This window comes from Montipora capricornis, chromosome 9 (assembly GCF_036669925.1).
Source record: "Montipora capricornis isolate CH-2021 chromosome 9, ASM3666992v2, whole genome shotgun sequence".
NCBI classification, from domain to species: domain Eukaryota; kingdom Metazoa; phylum Cnidaria; class Anthozoa; order Scleractinia; family Acroporidae; genus Montipora; species Montipora capricornis.
In genome coordinates this window covers 6,682,520-6,704,352 of record NC_090891.1, presented here as the reverse complement: position 1 = coordinate 6,704,352, position 21,833 = coordinate 6,682,520, and the positions used below count along the sequence as shown (strand labels likewise).

Below are 21,833 nucleotides of genomic sequence, written 5' to 3'. Positions count from 1 at the left end.
CCACGATTGTCTGAAAAAGGTCGAAGCGCAATAAATGCGATTTTATACACGTGGTTTCATTCCTTTAACAGAAACTCGAAGAAGTGGCAAAATATTAGCATTTCGATATGTTTCGTTCAAGTTATTGCTGAAATCAAGCTCAAAAATCGTCTTCATATTTTCTTGTTGATAATCTCGCAAATAGTAACGTGGGGTGTTTACGAAATGAATAAGAATAATTCCCGGTGAGCTGTACCATACATCTATTTGCTGTTGTTAGACATGCAATATTTGCCATAAATACGCGATAGATTTTGCTAGGATAGGTCGTAAGTGGCTTCCAAATGTTATTGAACCCTGTGTGTAGCCTCGAGGATCAGGTTACAGTCATATAGTCAATGCTACACAGTTCTCCTCAACAGTACTCCATACATTCCGAGGAAAATGTCGCTGTTTTGTTCGTCTTTGGCTTCAACTAAGCGCTTAGTAGTGACCATTGTAATCCAAACTTTGTTTTTCATAGGATTGCAGACTGTAAAGTTTGGTTTTAAACACTATTTACACAGTACTCCATCGAACGAATATAAATGAGAACTTATTACTCAATTAATCTTTTAAGTTCCCGCAATAGAAGGGAGTACTGTTCAAAATGAAGGAATTTCTTTATTCCAAGGGACAAATTCACAATCAGTTACTTTGCAATATTAAATTCTATCCATAACCATTCAAGTTGTATCGAAACGTACCTCACTGGCCTCGAAAATTGCCACATACTTGTGGAGTACTGTGTGGAGTACTGCGTGAAACACCGTTTTGTAGTCATGTATTAACAATTATACGTCAATAGGTCGCCATTCACTCTCGCTACATCACCTGAAGGCCATCTAAAAATGCATTTACTTAATAAACCGGGAAAACAATAGTACAACAACAAATTTTCAGTTCCAAGCACATGGTTTACATGTCTTGGTGAGGTTTGAATTAGGGAAAAAAAGAACCTTTGCTATATTACTATTGTGGGAGTAACTCAAAGAACAATCCGTCGGCCATTAACAGGTCACTTGTCTTCTAAATATTTTGTATATTTTGCACGAATTGTACCTCTAGATACCAAATTTACGCTGCAATACGTTTTTAAGTGGTGAACTTCATGAAACAGAACGGCAATTTTACGGAGAAAGGACTTTCAATGCGCATTGTTGTACCGGTCCTAAGATACTGTTGTAACGCAATATTGTGTCACGGAAAACCACTCCTCGGAGTGAGCACATAGGTGGCTTTAGCAAATTCCATGTTCTGAAACTGGGGCCCAAAAACAACGATAATAAAGATAATCCATGGAACCGTAATTATGGAGAATAACAACTGCATATCTTCCGTAAATTTTGTGTTATACGCCAAAAACTGTTTACAGTTGTTTTCAGACAATCATGGACAAAAGTGTTGGGAAGGTAACTTCATTTTACAGATACCCCCCTCCCCCTTTTCAATGTTGGATTTTCCAGGGAAAAAAAATGGTGACTTTTCTTACCTGAAGAACTCCAACATTGAATATGGGGGAGGGGGGCCACAAGAGCATGGTATTTCCCAAATACTTCAGCAATAGTTAGAAAAATCGAATTAGGTGTGAAGTGAGCTGATGCCCGCAACCTTCCCAACAACTTTTGACCACGATTGTCTGAAAAAGGTCGAAGCGCAATAAATGCGATTTTATACACGTGGTTTCATTCCTTTAACAGAAACTCGAAGAAGTGGCAAAATATTAGCATTTCGATATGTTTCGTTCAAGTTATTGCTGAAATCAAGCTCAAAAATCGTCTTCATATTTTCTTGTTGATAATCTCGCAAATAGTAACGTGGGGTGTTTACGAAATGAATAAGAATAATTCCCGGTGAGCTGTACCATACATCTATTTGCTGTTGTTAGACATGCAATATTTGCCATAAATACGCGATAGATTTTGCTAGGATAGGTCGTAAGTGGCTTCCAAATGTTATTGAACCCTGTGTGTAGCCTCGAGGATCAGGTTACAGTCATATAGTCAATGCTACACAGTTCTCCTCAACAGTACTCCATACATTCCGAGGAAAATGTCGCTGTTTTGTTCGTCTTTGGCTTCAACTAAGCGCTTAGTAGTGACCATTGTAATCCAAACTTTGTTTTTCATAGGATTGCAGACTGTAAAGTTTGGTTTTAAACACTATTTACACAGTACTCCATCGAACGAATATAAATGAGAACTTATTACTCAATTAATCTTTTAAGTTCCCGCAATAGAAGGGAGTACTGTTCAAAATGAAGGAATTTCTTTATTCCAAGGGACAAATTCACAATCAGTTACTTTGCAATATTAAATTCTATCCATAACCATTCAAGTTGTATCGAAACGTACCTCACTGGCCTCGAAAATTGCCACATACTTGTGGAGTACTGTGTGGAGTACTGCGTGAAACACCGTTTTGTAGTCATGTATTAACAATTATACGTCAATAGGTCGCCATTCACTCTCGCTACATCACCTGAAGGCCATCTAAAAATGCATTTACTTAATAAACCGGGAAAACAATAGTACAACAACAAATTTTCAGTTCCAAGCACATGGTTTACATGTCTTGGTGAGGTTTGAATTAGGAAAAAAAGAACCTTTGCTATATTACTATTGTGGGAGTAACTCAAAGAACAATCCGTCGGCCATTAACAGGTCACTTGTCTTCTAAATATTTTGTATATTTTGCACGAATTGTACCTCTAGATACCAAATTTACGCTGCAATACGTTTTTAAGTGGTGAACTTCATGAAACAGAACGGCAATTTTACGGAGAAAGGACTTTCAATGCGCATTGTTGTACCGGTCCTAAGATACTGTTGTAACGCAATATTGTGTCACGGAAAACCACTCCTCGGAGTGAGCACATAGGTGGCTTTAGCAAATTCCATGTTCTGAAACTGGGGCCCAAAAACAACGATAATAAAGATAATCCATGGAACCGTAATTATGGAGAATAACAACTGCATATCTTCCGTAAATTTTGTGTTATACGCCAAAAACTGTTTACAGTTGTTTTCAGACAATCATGGACAAAAGTGTTGGGAAGGTAACTTCATTTTACAGATACCCCCCTCCCCCTTTTCAATGTTGGATTTTCCAGGGAAAAAAAATGGTGACTTTTCTTACCTGAAGAACTCCAACATTGAATATGGGGGAGGGGGGCCACAAGAGCATGGTATTTCCCAAATACTTCAGCAATAGTTAGAAAAATCGAATTAGGTGTGAAGTGAGCTGATGCCCGCAACCTTCCCAACAACTTTTGACCACGATTGTCTGAAAAAGGTCGAAGCGCAATAAATGCGATTTTATACACGTGGTTTCATTCCTTTAACAGAAACTCGAAGAAGTGGCAAAATATTAGCATTTCGATATGTTTCGTTCAAGTTATTGCTGAAATCAAGCTCAAAAATCGTCTTCATATTTTCTTGTTGATAATCTCGCAAATAGTAACGTGGGGTGTTTACGAAATGAATAAGAATAATTCCCGGTGAGCTGTACCATACATCTATTTGCTGTTGTTAGACATGCAATATTTGCCATAAATACGCGATAGATTTTGCTAGGATAGGTCGTAAGTGGCTTCCAAATGTTATTGAACCCTGTGTGTAGCCTCGAGGATCAGGTTACAGTCATATAGTCAATGCTACACAGTTCTCCTCAACAGTACTCCATACATTCCGAGGAAAATGTCGCTGTTTTGTTCGTCTTTGGCTTCAACTAAGCGCTTAGTAGTGACCATTGTAATCCAAACTTTGTTTTTCATAGGATTGCAGACTGTAAAGTTTGGTTTTAAACACTATTTACACAGTACTCCATCGAACGAATATAAATGAGAACTTATTACTCAATTAATCTTTTAAGTTCCCGCAATAGAAGGGAGTACTGTTCAAAATGAAGGAATTTCTTTATTCCAAGGGACAAATTCACAATCAGTTACTTTGCAATATTAAATTCTATCCATAACCATTCAAGTTGTATCGAAACGTACCTCACTGGCCTCGAAAATTGCCACATACTTGTGGAGTACTGTGTGGAGTACTGCGTGAAACACCGTTTTGTAGTCATGTATTAACAATTATACGTCAATAGGTCGCCATTCACTCTCGCTACATCACCTGAAGGCCATCTAAAAATGCATTTACTTAATAAACCGGGAAAACAATAGTACAACAACAAATTTTCAGTTCCAAGCACATGGTTTACATGTCTTGGTGAGGTTTGAATTAGGGAAAAAAAGAACCTTTGCTATATTACTATTGTGGGAGTAACTCAAAGAACAATCCGTCGGCCATTAACAGGTCACTTGTCTTCTAAATATTTTGTATATTTTGCACGAATTGTACCTCTAGATACCAAATTTACGCTGCAATACGTTTTTAAGTGGTGAACTTCATGAAACAGAACGGCAATTTTACGGAGAAAGGACTTTCAATGCGCATTGTTGTACCGGTCCTAAGATACTGTTGTAACGCAATATTGTGTCACGGAAAACCACTCCTCGGAGTGAGCACATAGGTGGCTTTAGCAAATTCCATGTTCTGAAACTGGGGCCAAAAACAACGATAATAAAGATAATCCATGGAACCGTAATTATGGAGAATAACAACTGCATATCTTCCGTAAATTTTGTGTTATACGCCAAAAACTGTTTACAGTTGTTTTCAGACAATCATGGACAAAAGTGTTGGGAAGGTAACTTCATTTTACAGATACCCCCCTCCCCCTTTTCAATGTTGGATTTTCCAGGGAAAAAAAATGGTGACTTTTCTTACCTGAAGAACTCCAACATTGAATATGGGGAGGGGGGCCACAAGAGCATGGTATTTCCCAAATACTTCAGCAATAGTTAGAAAAATCGAATTAGGTGTGAAGTGAGCTGATGCCCGCAACCTTCCCACCACTTTTGTCCACGATTGTCTGAAAAAGGTCGAAGCGCAATAAATGCGATTTTATACACGTGGTTTCATTCCTTTAACAGAAACTCGAAGAAGTGGCAAAATATTAGCATTTCGATATGTTTCGTTCAAGTTATTGCTGAAATCAAGCTCAAAAATCGTCTTCATATTTTCTTGTTGATAATCTCGCAAATAGTAACGTGGGGTGTTTACGAAATGAATAAGAATAATTCCCGGTGAGCTGTACCATACATCTATTTGCTGTTGTTAGACATGCAATATTTGCCATAAATACGCGATAGATTTTGCTAGGATAGGTCGTAAGTGGCTTCCAAATGTTATTGAACCCTGTGTGTAGCCTCGAGGATCAGGTTACAGTCATATAGTCAATGCTACACAGTTCTCCTCAACAGTACTCCATACATTCCGAGGAAAATGTCGCTGTTTTGTTCGTCTTTGGCTTCAACTAAGCGCTTAGTAGTGACCATTGTAATCCAAACTTTGTTTTTCATAGGATTGCAGACTGTAAAGTTTGGTTTTAACCCACTATTTACACAGTACTCCATCGAACGAATATAAATGAGAACTTATTACTCATTAATCTTTTAAGTTCCCGCAATAGAAGGAGTACTGTTCAAAATGAAGGAATTCTTTATTCCAAGGGACAAATTCACAATCAGTTACTTTGCAATATTAAATTCTATCCATAACCATTCAATTGTATCGAAACGTACCTCACTGGCCTCGAAAATTGCCACATACTTGTGGAGTACTGTGTGGAGTACTGCGTGAATTATTGCTGAAATCAAGCTCAAAAATCGTCTTCATATTTTCTTGTTGATAATCTCGCAAATAGTAACGTGGGGTGTTTACGAAATGAATAAGAATAATTCCCGGTGAGCTGTACCATACATCTATTTGCTGTTGTTAGACATGCAATATTTGCCATAAATACGCGATAGATTTTGCTAGGATAGGTCGTAAGTGGCTTCCAAATGTTATTGAACCCTGTGTGTAGCCTCGAGGATCAGGTTACAGTCATATAGTCAATGCTACACAGTTCTCCTCAACAGTACTCCATACATTCCGAGGAAAATGTCGCTGTTTTGTTCGTCTTTGGCTTCAACTAAGCGCTTAGTAGTGACCATTGTAATCCAAACTTTGTTTTTCATAGGATTGCAGACTGTAAAGTTTGGTTTTAAACACTATTTACACAGTACTCCATCGAACGAATATAAATGAGAACTTATTACTCAATTAATCTTTTAAGTTCCCGCAATAGAAGGGAGTACTGTTCAAAATGAAGGAATTTCTTTATTCCAAGGGACAAATTCACAATCAGTTACTTTGCAATATTAAATTCTATCCATAACCATTCAAGTTGTATCGAAACGTACCTCACTGGCCTCGAAAATTGCCACATACTTGTGGAGTACTGTGTGGAGTACTGCGTGAAACACCGTTTTGTAGTCATGTATTAACAATTATACGTCAATAGGTCGCCATTCACTCTCGCTACATCACCTGAAGGCCATCTAAAAATGCATTTACTTAATAAACCGGGAAAACAATAGTACAACAACAAATTTTCAGTTCCAAGCACATGGTTTACATGTCTTGGTGAGGTTTGAATTAGGGAAAAAAGAACCTTTGCTATATTACTATTGTGGGAGTAACTCAAAGAACAATCCGTCGGCCATTAACAGGTCACTTGTCTTCTAAATATTTTGTATATTTTGCACGAATTGTACCTCTAGATACCAAATTTACGCTGCAATACGTTTTTAAGTGGTGAACTTCATGAAACAGAACGGCAATTTTACGGAGAAAGGACTTTCAATGCGCATTGTTGTACCGGTCCTAAGATACTGTTGTAACGCAATATTGTGTCACGGAAAACCACTCCTCGGAGTGAGCACATAGGTGGCTTTAGCAAATTCCATGTTCTGAAACTGGGGCCCAAAACAACGATAATAAAGATAATCCATGGAACCGTAATTATGGAGAATAACAACTGCATATCTTCCGTAAATTTTGTGTTATACGCCAAAAACTGTTTACAGTTGTTTTCAGACAATCATGGACAAAAGTGTTGGGAAGGTAACTTCATTTTACAGATACCCCCCTCCCCCTTTCAATGTTGGATTTTCCAGGGAAAAAAAATGGTGACTTTTCTTACCTGAAGAACTCCAACATTGAATATGGGGGAGGGGGGCCACAAGAGCATGGTATTTCCCAAATACTTCAGCAATAGTTAGAAAAATCGAATTAGGTGTGAAGTGAGCTGATGCCCGCAACCTTCCCAACAACTTTTGACCACGATTGTCTGAAAAAGGTCGAAGCGCAATAAATGCGATTTTATACACGTGGTTTCATTCCTTTAACAGAAACTCGAAGAAGTGGCAAAATATTAGCATTTCGATATGTTTCGTTCAAGTTATTGCTGAAATCAAGCTCAAAAATCGTCTTCATATTTTCTTGTTGATAATCTCGCAAATAGTAACGTGGGGTGTTTACGAAATGAATAAGAATAATTCCCGGTGAGCTGTACCATACATCTATTTGCTGTTGTTAGACATGCAATATTTGCCATAAATACGCGATAGATTTTGCTAGGATAGGTCGTAAGTGGCTTCCAAATGTTATTGAACCCTGTGTGTAGCCTCGAGGATCAGGTTACAGTCATATAGTCAATGCTACACAGTTCTCCTCAACAGTACTCCATACATTCCGAGGAAAATGTCGCTGTTTTGTTCGTCTTTGGCTTCAACTAAGCGCTTAGTAGTGACCATTGTAATCCAAACTTTGTTTTTCATAGGATTGCAGACTGTAAAGTTTGGTTTTAAACACTATTTACACAGTACTCCATCGAACGAATATAAATGAGAACTTATTACTCAATTAATCTTTTAAGTTCCCGCAATAGAAGGGAGTACTGTTCAAAATGAAGGAATTTCTTTATTCCAAGGGACAAATTCACAATCAGTTACTTTGCAATATTAAATTCTATCCATAACCATTCAAGTTGTATCGAAACGTACCTCACTGGCCTCGAAAATTGCCACATACTTGTGGAGTACTGTGTGGAGTACTGCGTGAAACACCGTTTTGTAGTCATGTATTAACAATTATACGTCAATAGGTCGCCATTCACTCTCGCTACATCACCTGAAGGCCATCTAAAAATGCATTTACTTAATAAACCGGGAAAACAATAGTACAACAACAAATTTTCAGTTCCAAGCACATGGTTTACATGTCTTGGTGAGGTTTGAATTAGGGAAAAAAAGAACCTTTGCTATATTACTATTGTGGGAGTAACTCAAAGAACAATCCGTCGGCCATTAACAGGTCACTTGTCTTCTAAATATTTTGTATATTTTGCACGAATTGTACCTCTAGATACCAAATTTACGCTGCAATACGTTTTTAAGTGGTGAACTTCATGAAACAGAACGGCAATTTTACGGAGAAAGGACTTTCAATGCGCATTGTTGTACCGGTCCTAAGATACTGTTGTAACGCAATATTGTGTCACGGAAAACCACTCCTCGGAGTGAGCACATAGGTGGCTTTAGCAAATTCCATGTTCTGAAACTGGGGCCCAAAAACAACGATAATAAAGATAATCCATGGAACCGTAATTATGGAGAATAACAACTGCATATCTTCCGTAAATTTTGTGTTATACGCCAAAAACTGTTTACAGTTGTTTTCAGACAATCATGGACAAAAGTGTTGGGAAGGTAACTTCATTTTACAGATACCCCCCTCCCCCTTTTCAATGTTGGATTTTCCAGGGAAAAAAAATGGTGACTTTTCTTACCTGAAGAACTCCAACATTGAATATGGGGGAGGGGGGCCACAAGAGCATGGTATTTCCCAAATACTTCAGCAATAGTTAGAAAAATCGAATTAGGTGTGAAGTGAGCTGATGCCCGCAACCTTCCCAACAACTTTTGACCACGATTGTCTGAAAAAGGTCGAAGCGCAATAAATGCGATTTTATACACGTGGTTTCATTCCTTTAACAGAAACTCGAAGAAGTGGCAAAATATTAGCATTTCGATATGTTTCGTTCAAGTTATTGCTGAAATCAAGCTCAAAAATCGTCTTCATTTTCTTGTTGATAATCTCGCAAATAGTAACGTGGGTGTTTACGAAATGAATAAGAATAATTCCCGGTGAGCTGTACCATACATCTATTTGCTGTTGTTAGACATGCAATATTTGCCATAAATACGCGATAGATTTTGCTAGGATAGGTCGTAAGTGGCTTCCAAATGTTATTGAACCCTGTGTGTAGCCTCGAGGATCAGGTTACAGTCATATAGTCAATGCTACACAGTTCTCCTCAACAGTACTCCATACATTCCGAGGAAAATGTCGCTGTTTTGTTCGTCTTTGGCTTCAACTAAGCGCTTAGTAGTGACCATTGTAATCCAAACTTTGTTTTTCATAGGATTGCAGACTGTAAAGTTTGGTTTTAAACACTATTTACACAGTACTCCATCGAACGAATATAAATGAGAACTTATTACTCAATTAATCTTTTAAGTTCCCGCAATAGAAGGGAGTACTGTTCAAAATGAAGGAATTTCTTTATTCCAAGGGACAAATTCACAATCAGTTACTTTGCAATATTAAATTCTATCCATAACCATTCAAGTTGTATCGAAACGTACCTCACTGGCCTCGAAAATTGCCACATACTTGTGGAGTACTGTGTGGAGTACTGCGTGAAACACCGTTTTGTAGTCATGTATTAACAATTATACGTCAATAGGTCGCCATTCACTCTCGCTACATCACCTGAAGGCCATCTAAAAATGCATTTACTTAATAAACCGGGAAAACAATAGTACAACAACAAATTTTCAGTTCCAAGCACATGGTTTACATGTCTTGGTGAGGTTTGAATTAGGGAAAAAAAGAACCTTTGCTATATTACTATTGTGGGAGTAACTCAAAGAACAATCCGTCGGCCATTAACAGGTCACTTGTCTTCTAAATATTTTGTATATTTTGCACGAATTGTACCTCTAGATACCAAATTTACGCTGCAATACGTTTTTAAGTGGTGAACTTCATGAAACAGAACGGCAATTTTACGGAGAAAGGACTTTCAATGCGCATTGTTGTACCGGTCCTAAGATACTGTTGTAACGCAATATTGTGTCACGGAAAACCACTCCTCGGAGTGAGCACATAGGTGGCTTTAGCAAATTCCATGTTCTGAAACTGGGGCCCAAAAACAACGATAATAAAGATAATCCATGGAACCGTAATTATGGAGAATAACAACTGCATATCTTCCGTAAATTTTGTGTTATACGCCAAAAACTGTTTACAGTTGTTTTCAGACAATCATGGACAAAAGTGTTGGGAAGGTAACTTCATTTTACAGATACCCCCCTCCCCCTTTTCAATGTTGGATTTTCCAGGGAAAAAAAATGGTGACTTTTCTTACCTGAAGAACTCCAACATTGAATATGGGGGAGGGGGGCCACAAGAGCATGGTATTTCCCAAATACTTCAGCAATAGTTAGAAAAATCGAATTAGGTGTGAAGTGAGCTGATGCCCGCAACCTTCCCAACAACTTTTGACCACGATTGTCTGAAAAAGGTCGAAGCGCAATAAATGCGATTTTATACACGTGGTTTCATTCCTTTAACAGAAACTCGAAGAAGTGGCAAAATATTAGCATTTCGATATGTTTCGTTCAAGTTATTGCTGAAATCAAGCTCAAAAACGTCTTCATATTTTCTTGTTGATAATCTCGCAAATAGTAACGTGGGGTGTTTACGAAATGAATAAGAATAATTCCCGGTGAGCTGTACCATACATCTATTTGCTGTTGTTAGACATGCAATATTTGCCATAAATACGCGATAGATTTTGCTAGGATAGGTCGTAAGTGGCTTCCAAATGTTATTGAACCCTGTGTGTAGCCTCGAGGATCAGGTTACAGTCATATAGTCAATGCTACACAGTTCTCCTCAACAGTACTCCATACATTCCGAGGAAAATGTCGCTGTTTTGTTCGTCTTTGGCTTCAACTAAGCGCTTAGTAGTGACCATTGTAATCCAAACTTTGTTTTTCATAGGATTGCAGACTGTAAAGTTTGGTTTTAAACACTATTTACACAGTACTCCATCGAACGAATATAAATGAGAACTTATTACTCAATTAATCTTTTAAGTTCCCGCAATAGAAGGGAGTACTGTTCAAAATGAAGGAATTTCTTTATTCCAAGGGACAAATTCACAATCAGTTACTTTGCAATATTAAATTCTATCCATAACCATTCAAGTTGTATCGAAACGTACCTCACTGGCCTCGAAAATTGCCACATACTTGTGGAGTACTGTGTGGAGTACTGCGTGAAACACCGTTTTGTAGTCATGTATTAACAATTATACGTCAATAGGTCGCCATTCACTCTCGCTACATCACCTGAAGGCCATCTAAAAATGCATTTACTTAATAAACCGGGAAAACAATAGTACAACAACAAATTTTCAGTTCCAAGCACATGGTTTACATGTCTTGGTGAGGTTTGAATTAGGGAAAAAAAGAACCTTTGCTATATTACTATTGTGGGAGTAACTCAAAGAACAATCCGTCGGCCATTAACAGGTCACTTGTCTTCTAAATATTTTGTATATTTTGCACGAATTGTACCTCTAGATACCAAATTTACGCTGCAATACGTTTTTAAGTGGTGAACTTCATGAAACAGAACGGCAATTTTACGGAGAAAGGACTTTCAATGCGCATTGTTGTACCGGTCCTAAGATACTGTTGTAACGCAATATTGTGTCACGGAAAACCACTCCTCGGAGTGAGCACATAGGTGGCTTTAGCAAATTCCATGTTCTGAAACTGGGGCCCAAAAACAACGATAATAAAGATAATCCATGGAACCGTAATTATGGAGAATAACAACTGCATATCTTCCGTAAATTTTGTGTTATACGCCAAAAACTGTTTACAGTTGTTTTCAGACAATCATGGACAAAAGTGTTGGGAAGGTAACTTCATTTTACAGATACCCCCCTCCCCCTTTTCAATGTTGGATTTTCCAGGGAAAAAAAATGGTGACTTTTCTTACCTGAAGAACTCCAACATTGAATATGGGGGAGGGGGGCCACAAGAGCATGGTATTTCCCAAATACTTCAGCAATAGTTAGAAAAATCGAATTAGGTGTGAAGTGAGCTGATGCCCGCAACCTTCCCAACAACTTTTGACCACGATTGTCTGAAAAAGGTCGAAGCGCAATAAATGCGATTTTATACACGTGGTTTCATTCCTTTAACAGAAACTCGAAGAAGTGGCAAAATATTAGCATTTCGATATGTTTCGTTCAAGTTATTGCTGAAATCAAGCTCAAAAATCGTCTTCATATTTTCTTGTTGATAATCTCGCAAATAGTAACGTGGGGTGTTTACGAAATGAATAAGAATAATTCCCGGTGAGCTGTACCATACATCTATTTGCTGTTGTTAGACATGCAATATTTGCCATAAATACGCGATAGATTTTGCTAGGATAGGTCGTAAGTGGCTTCCAAATGTTATTGAACCCTGTGTGTAGCCTCGAGGATCAGGTTACAGTCATATAGTCAATGCTACACAGTTCTCCTCAACAGTACTCCATACATTCCGAGGAAAATGTCGCTGTTTTGTTCGTCTTTGGCTTCAACTAAGCGCTTAGTAGTGACCATTGTAATCCAAACTTTGTTTTTCATAGGATTGCAGACTGTAAAGTTTGGTTTTAAACACTATTTACACAGTACTCCATCGAACGAATATAAATGAGAACTTATTACTCAATTAATCTTTTAAGTTCCCGCAATAGAAGGGAGTACTGTTCAAAATGAAGGAATTTCTTTATTCCAAGGGACAAATTCACAATCAGTTACTTTGCAATATTAAATTCTATCCATAACCATTCAAGTTGTATCGAAACGTACCTCACTGGCCTCGAAAATTGCCACATACTTGTGGAGTACTGTGTGGAGTACTGCGTGAAACACCGTTTTGTAGTCATGTATTAACAATTATACGTCAATAGGTCGCCATTCACTCTCGCTACATCACCTGAAGGCCATCTAAAAATGCATTTACTTAATAAACCGGGAAAACAATAGTACAACAACAAATTTTCAGTTCCAAGCACATGGTTTACATGTCTTGGTGAGGTTTGAATTAGGGAAAAAAAGAACCTTTGCTATATTACTATTGTGGGAGTAACTCAAAGAACAATCCGTCGGCCATTAACAGGTCACTTGTCTTCTAAATATTTTGTATATTTTGCACGAATTGTACCTCTAGATACCAAATTTACGCTGCAATACGTTTTTAAGTGGTGAACTTCATGAAACAGAACGGCAATTTTACGGAGAAAGGACTTTCAATGCGCATTGTTGTACCGGTCCTAAGATACTGTTGTAACGCAATATTGTGTCACGGAAAACCACTCCTCGGAGTGAGCACATAGGTGGCTTTAGCAAATTCCATGTTCTGAAACTGGGGCCCAAAAACAACGATAATAAAGATAATCCATGGAACCGTAATTATGGAGAATAACAACTGCATATCTTCCGTAAATTTTGTGTTATACGCCAAAAACTGTTTACAGTTGTTTTCAGACAATCATGGACAAAAGTGTTGGGAAGGTAACTTCATTTTACAGATACCCCCCTCCCCCTTTTCAATGTTGGATTTTCCAGGGAAAAAAAATGGTGACTTTTCTTACCTGAAGAACTCCAACATTGAATATGGGGGAGGGGGGCCACAAGAGCATGGTATTTCCCAAATACTTCAGCAATAGTTAGAAAAATCGAATTAGGTGTGAAGTGAGCTGATGCCCGCAACCTTCCCAACAACTTTTGACCACGATTGTCTGAAAAAGGTCGAAGCGCAATAAATGCGATTTTATACACGTGGTTTCATTCCTTTAACAGAAACTCGAAGAAGTGGCAAAATATTAGCATTTCGATATGTTTCGTTCAAGTTATTGCTGAAATCAAGCTCAAAAATCGTCTTCATATTTTCTTGTTGATAATCTCGCAAATAGTAACGTGGGGTGTTTACGAAATGAATAAGAATAATTCCCGGTGAGCTGTACCATACATCTATTTGCTGTTGTTAGACATGCAATATTTGCCATAAATACGCGATAGATTTTGCTAGGATAGGTCGTAAGTGGCTTCCAAATGTTATTGAACCCTGTGTGTAGCCTCGAGGATCAGGTTACAGTCATATAGTCAATGCTACACAGTTCTCCTCAACAGTACTCCATACATTCCGAGGAAAATGTCGCTGTTTTGTTCGTCTTTGGCTTCAACTAAGCGCTTAGTAGTGACCATTGTAATCCAAACTTTGTTTTTCATAGGATTGCAGACTGTAAAGTTTGGTTTTAAACACTATTTACACAGTACTCCATCGAACGAATATAAATGAGAACTTATTACTCAATTAATCTTTTAAGTTCCCGCAATAGAAGGGAGTACTGTTCAAAATGAAGGAATTTCTTTATTCCAAGGGACAAATTCACAATCAGTTACTTTGCAATATTAAATTCTATCCATAACCATTCAAGTTGTATCGAAACGTACCTCACTGGCCTCGAAAATTGCCACATACTTGTGGAGTACTGTGTGGAGTACTGCGTGAAACACCGTTTTGTAGTCATGTATTAACAATTATACGTCAATAGGTCGCCATTCACTCTCGCTACATCACCTGAAGGCCATCTAAAAATGCATTTACTTAATAAACCGGGAAAACAATAGTACAACAACAAATTTTCAGTTCCAAGCACATGGTTTACATGTCTTGGTGAGGTTTGAATTAGGGAAAAAAAGAACCTTTGCTATATTACTATTGTGGGAGTAACTCAAAGAACAATCCGTCGGCCATTAACAGGTCACTTGTCTTCTAAATATTTTGTATATTTTGCACGAATTGTACCTCTAGATACCAAATTTACGCTGCAATACGTTTTTAAGTGGTGAACTTCATGAAACAGAACGGCAATTTTACGGAGAAAGGACTTTCAATGCGCATTGTTGTACCGGTCCTAAGATACTGTTGTAACGCAATATTGTGTCACGGAAAACCACTCCTCGGAGTGAGCACATAGGTGGCTTTAGCAAATTCCATGTTCTGAAACTGGGGCCCAAAAACAACGATAATAAAGATAATCCATGGAACCGTAATTATGGAGAATAACAACTGCATATCTTCCGTAAATTTTGTGTTATACGCCAAAAACTGTTTACAGTTGTTTTCAGACAATCATGGACAAAAGTGTTGGGAAGGTAACTTCATTTTACAGATACCCCCTGCCCCTTTTCAATGTTGGATTTTCCAGGGAAAAAAAATGGTGACTTTTCTTACCTGAAGAACTCCAACATTGAATATGGGGGAGGGGGGCCACAAGAGCATGGTATTTCCCAAATACTTCAGCAATAGTTAGAAAAATCGAATTAGGTGTGAAGTGAGCTGATGCCCGCAACCTTCCCAACAACTTTTGACCACGATTGTCTGAAAAAGGTCGAAGCGCAATAAATGCGATTTTATACACGTGGTTTCATTCCTTTAACAGAAACTCGAAGAAGTGGCAAAATATTAGCATTTCGATATGTTTCGTTCAAGTTATTGCTGAAATCAAGCTCAAAAATCGTCTTCATATTTTCTTGTTGATAATCTCGCAAATAGTAACGTGGGGTGTTTACGAAATGAATAAGAATAATTCCCGGTGAGCTGTACCATACATCTATTTGCTGTTGTTAGACATGCAATATTTGCCATAAATACGCGATAGATTTTGCTAGGATAGGTCGTAAGTGGCTTCCAAATGTTATTGAACCCTGTGTGTAGCCTCGAGGATCAGGTTACAGTCATATAGTCAATGCTACACAGTTCTCCTCAACAGTACTCCATACATTCCGAGGAAAATGTCGCTGTTTTGTTCGTCTTTGGCTTCAACTAAGCGCTTAGTAGTGACCATTGTAATCCAAACTTTGTTTTTCATAGGATTGCAGACTGTAAAGTTTGGTTTTAAACACTATTTACACAGTACTCCATCGAACGAATATAAATGAGAACTTATTACTCAATTAATCTTTTAAGTTCCCGCAATAGAAGGGAGTACTGTTCAAAATGAAGGAATTTCTTTATTCCAAGGGACAAATTCACAATCAGTTACTTTGCAATATTAAATTCTATCCATAACCATTCAAGTTGTATCGAAACGTACCTCACTGGCCTCGAAAATTGCCACATACTTGTGGAGTACTGTGTGGAGTACTGCGTGAAACACCGTTTTGTAGTCATGTATTAACAATTATACGTCAATAGGTCGCCATTCACTCTCGCTACATCACCTGAAGGCCATCTAAAAATGCATTTACTTAATAAACCGGGAAAACAATAGTACAACAACAAATTTTCAGTTCCAAGCACATGGTTTACATGTCTTGGTGAGGTTTGAATTAGGGAAAAAAAGAACCTTTGCTATATTACTATTGTGGGAGTAACTCAAAGAACAATCCGTCGGCCATTAACAGGTCACTTGTCTTCTAAATATTTTGTATATTTTGCACGAATTGTACCTCTAGATACCAAATTTACGCTGCAATACGTTTTTAAGTGGTGAACTTCATGAAACAGAACGGCAATTTTACGGAGAAAGGACTTTCAATGCGCATTGTTGTACCGGTCCTAAGATACTGTTGTAACGCAATATTGTGTCACGGAAAACCACTCCTCGGAGTGAGCACATAGGTGGCTTTAGCAAATTCCATGTTCTGAAACTGGGGCCCAAAAACAACGATAATAAAGATAATCCATGGAACCGTAATTATGGAGAATAACAACTGCATATCTTCCGTAAATTTTGTGTTATACGCCAAAAACTGTTTACAGTTGTTTTCAGACAATCATGGACAAAAGTGTTGGGAAGGTAACTTCATTTTACAGATACCCCCCTCCCCCTTTTCAATGTTGGATTTTCCAGGGAAAAAAAATGGTGACTTTTCTTACCTGAAGAACTCCAACATTGAATATGGGGGAGGGGGGCCACAAGAGCATGGTATTTCCCAAATACTTCAGCAATAGTTAGAAAAATCGAATTAGGTGTGAAGTGAGCTGATGCCCGCAACCTTCCCAACAACTTTTGACCACGATTGTCTGAAAAAGGTCGAAGCGCAATAAATGCGATTTTATACACGTGGTTTCATTCCTTTAACAGAAACTCGAAGAAGTGGCAAAATATTAGCATTTCGATATGTTTCGTTCAAGTTATTGCTGAAATCAAGCTCAAAAATCGTCTTCATATTTTCTTGTTGATAATCTCGCAAATAGTAACGTGGGGTGTTTACGAAATGAATAAGAATAATTCCCGGTGAGCTGTACCATACATCTATTTGCTGTTGTTAGACATGCAATATTTGCCATAAATACGCGATAGATTTTGCTAGGATAGGTCGTAAGTGGCTTCCAAATGTTATTGAACCCTGTGTGTAGCCTCGAGGATCAGGTTACAGTCATATAGTCAATGCTACACAGTTCTCCTCAACAGTACTCCATACATTCCGAGGAAAATGTCGCTGTTTTGTTCGTCTTTGGCTTCAACTAAGCGCTTAGTAGTGACCATTGTAATCCAAACTTTGTTTTTCATAGGATTGCAGACTGTAAAGTTTGGTTTTAAACACTATTTACACAGTACTCCATCGAACGAATATAAATGAGAACTTATTACTCAATTAATCTTTTAAGTTCCCGCAATAGAAGGGAGTACTGTTCAAAATGAAGGAATTTCTTTATTCCAAGGGACAAATTCACAATCAGTTACTTTGCAATATTAAATTCTATCCATAACCATTCAAGTTGTATCGAAACGTACCTCACTGGCCTCGAAAATTGCCACATACTTGTGGAGTACTGTGTGGAGTACTGCGTGAAACACCGTTTTGTAGTCATGTATTAACAATTATACGTCAATAGGTCGCCATTCACTCTCGCTACATCACCTGAAGGCCATCTAAAAATGCATTTACTTAATAAACCGGGAAAACAATAGTACAACAACAAATTTTCAGTTCCAAGCACATGGTTTACATGTCTTGGTGAGGTTTGAATTAGGGAAAAAAAGAACCTTTGCTATATTACTATTGTGGGAGTAACTCAAAGAACAATCCGTCGGCCATTAACAGGTCACTTGTCTTCTAAATATTTTGTATATTTTGCACGAATTGTACCTCTAGATACCAAATTTACGCTGCAATACGTTTTTAAGTGGTGAACTTCATGAAACAGAACGGCAATTTTACGGAGAAAGGACTTTCAATGCGCATTGTTGTACCGGTCCTAAGATACTGTTGTAACGCAATATTGTGTCACGGAAAACCACTCCTCGGAGTGAGCACATAGGTGGCTTTAGCAAATTCCATGTTCTGAAACTGGGGCCCAAAAACAACGATAATAAAGATAATCCATGGAACCGTAATTATGGAGAATAACAACTGCATATCTTCCGTAAATTTTGTGTTATACGCCAAAAACTGTTTACAGTTGTTTTCAGACAATCATGGACAAAAGTGTTGGGAAGGTAACTTCATTTTACAGATACCCCCCTCCCCCTTTTCAATGTTGGATTTTCCAGGGAAAAAAAATGGTGACTTTTCTTACCTGAAGAACTCCAACATTGAATATGGGGGAGGGGGGCCACAAGAGCATGGTATTTCCCAAATACTTCAGCAATAGTTAGAAAAATCGAATTAGGTGTGAAGTGAGCTGATGCCCGCAACCTTCCCAACAACTTTTGACCACGATTGTAGGCGCAAGACAGAAAAAAACACGTTTACGTATAGGAAAAGGAAAAGTTTTCTTCCGGTTCCTGTATGAGGTACAACAGAGCAAGCTCGTCAGTTCCCTAATGAAAATAGCGCATTGTTCTCTCGGTAGAAAGTGGTCAAAAAAAGAGTTCAAAGAGTTTTTGGAGAGCTTGCTCGCAGGATATCTCAGGCATAATATGCTATATATTCTTACCAAATCCTGGGCTATCCAATGGGTGAGAAGATCGGATCTTCCTGACAAAATAGACAATATAGAAATACAATCACCCGACCTTTAAGCATTAAATTTTGTACATAGAGACCACTAAGCCTTAGGACAGGAGTGACTCGAAAAGTTCGGTGACCTGTGGCTGCTGCCATTTATAGGCCTGGTTACTAAGTACTCAAGTGCTTTAATTTAAAGTATTTCATCTGATGCTTGAGTAAACCGCGTCCCAAGTAATTTTCCTTTTTGCCCATCCTAGTACATAACCGATGCTCTTTTTCAAAAGCACCAAGAGAAAACCGCAGAGGAGAAAATAGTGCATAGACTTCCAGTGACACACTTCAGTAAAATTCTGGGAATGATGAAATGATCGCTGAAAACCGTGGTCGAAGTTAAACTTGTTTAAACCAACAGCCCTAAGTGTATCAGGTTCTAGCACCCAGCAAATGGCCTAAGTTCTGACTGGTTTTTTTTTCCGTCTCATTGCCTCAAAAGCCCTTCCCGCTGATCCAGCTAATCCGACCTCAATACCCGGAACTCCATGCCCTACGATTCGCGAACAGTGTGGTATAGTATGTTGGTGATATAGAATGATGGTGATGTACGATAGATACATTGGTCTTTGTAATCTAAGCGAGACAATTATCACCACTCCTAAGAAGCTATCCTATTAATAGACGAGATGAAAACGTTCGAGATATGTACACACCTTTTTCCAACACACATTTGACACACTCGATTGTCTCCCAGACAGAGGGCTTCATGCATCCTGTAGCCACAGTCGGTATCAGAGCTTCCCAATAAGCCACCGTGACACTGCTGCAAGTGAAAAGGCCAACCGTTTTAAAGTGAAAAAGTTAGCATTTTTCCTCCACGTCATGATAATGCCGATAACACAGTAAGTGTTTTTTTTTTCTTTGCCTGAACAAACATCCCAAAGAATAAAAACGCTAGTGCGTAACACACCTTTCTGCCCATTATAATAACAACAATTTATCTATTTATAATCCACTCATTTATTTTTGGGCGATTTTATTGGCTAATTTCCATCACGTGGTGCAAACTCACAGGACAGTTATTTCGTAATAACCCCCGCGCCGTTTACGTGGACATTTGCCTTGCGAAATGCTGAGGCGATCATTTCCGTTTAAAAGTGAAACAAAGCCGGCGAAAAAAAAGGCGGCAGAAGGGTTTTCATTTTACAATCATTGTTGTAAAGAAACCTTGAACTTTTATCCGTTCCCGCGCTACGGGACCATAGGCGCCCATGGTCCCGTGGCGGAACGGATAAAAGTTCACTGTTTCTTTACAAAAATGAATGGAACCGTTCCAAGTTTTATCGGGACCCGTTCCATTTTTCCTCTGTCGTGTAAACGCGCCTTTAGGTGATTTTTAAATCCTACGGGAACTTAAACTGAGTCATTTTGCGAGAGAATTTAATACACTGTGTTTACTAACTATAAAATAAACCGACCGCTCGAAGAAGAAAAAAAATTCCAGCCAAACAGCGGCACTTGAAAACAGTGTCATCCAGACGTTCCACATCATTCTGTCTTTCATGGTTGAAACTTCTTTTTCAGTAAGCAAAAAAGCGCCTTGTTTTCGAGTTTTCGACTCGGATTGACAATGAAAAATGATTTGATCTTTTCCTGAGACCGAAACGCTTTCTTTCTAGTAAAACTTGAACAGTGCATCGAATAAACTAAGAATCATTGCCATTAGATCAACAGTGCCTTTTAAAGAGCGGTTTTCTACGCGATATGAAAATTAATTGGGGGGAGGGGGTTTATGAAAGAAATAAACCCCTTTCTGGCTTGCTGGTATGTTGGCTGATAATGTCCTTGGCTGAGAGATTGTCCTCAAAATTTCATGTTTGCTCTCGAAGCTTCGCTTCTCGGCCAAATATTCATTTTTCGGACAACCTCTCAGCCGCTGACATTATCAGCCAACATACCAGCCGTACGATGGGGTATATTTACTAAATAATTTATATTCAGGCAAGCCTAAAAGCGGAGCTCCTCAATTATTATTTCTTTATGTTTTAGTTTACAGATGCATGTATTTTTAACTAGTCCGCTTTATCCCATACGACCAGTCTGGCTTGCTCATTCATTATCATAAATTAGTCTATTTTCCCTGCTCTTTCAAGTTTGCTCTTTTCACCGTTCTTCGTTACCATTATCCAGCCTGTTTTCCATTCTAGTGCTTCCTCTTTCTTCCGCTCCTCGTCACTATAATTTAATCTCTTTAGAGCGATTTTCAATTGAGTGTGGCGAAAGTAATTAGCGAATTGCTTTGGTTTTGCATTAGAGTGCCGGGTTTTCAAATGAGTATCGTAAAACCACAACCAAAGTAATTACTTTGGCCAATAAAAAATTTCATTGAAATAGTTTTCTGAACGCAAATTAGAAACAAAAACTCACTAACAATAGAACCAAATGCAAATTTAATTTAATTCTATTACAAAGTACGATTTGCACGAGATGCACGAGCGATTGGCTTGGGAAGGCCTTTACGCTAGCGTTGGTTGAGCTGTACGCCATTCTGATTGGCTGTATAGTTTTTCTAGCTTTTTTTTCGCATGTGAAAATAAAGCGTATAGATTTGTACAAATAAGCTTTATGGAATAAAATTCTCATGTTATGTGAAATAATAAGGATGACATAAGCTTATGATATACCACGAGCGTTACCAATTGGAAAGTCCGAATCAAAGCAATGAAATCAAATGTGTCAACCAATCTTATCTATGCAAGATATTACGCGGAAGATGCAGGCCAAGAGACAAGTAGTCAACTATACCATAAGGGTCTTCCAAAAATTCGAAAAACCTT

General features: G+C 38.2%; 1 protein-coding gene across 1 annotated transcript in view; it reads right to left on the bottom strand.

Moving 5' to 3' along the window:
* LOC138017197 (uncharacterized) overlaps positions 1-21,833 on the bottom strand; it is a 47,285-nt gene that overhangs the window by 11,488 nt on the left and 13,964 nt on the right. The window contains exon 10 of the mRNA XM_068864366.1: positions 19,710-19,819. Within this exon, the coding sequence (XP_068720467.1) occupies positions 19,710-19,819 (110 nt within the window). The remainder of the gene's footprint in view (positions 1-19,709; positions 19,820-21,833) is intronic.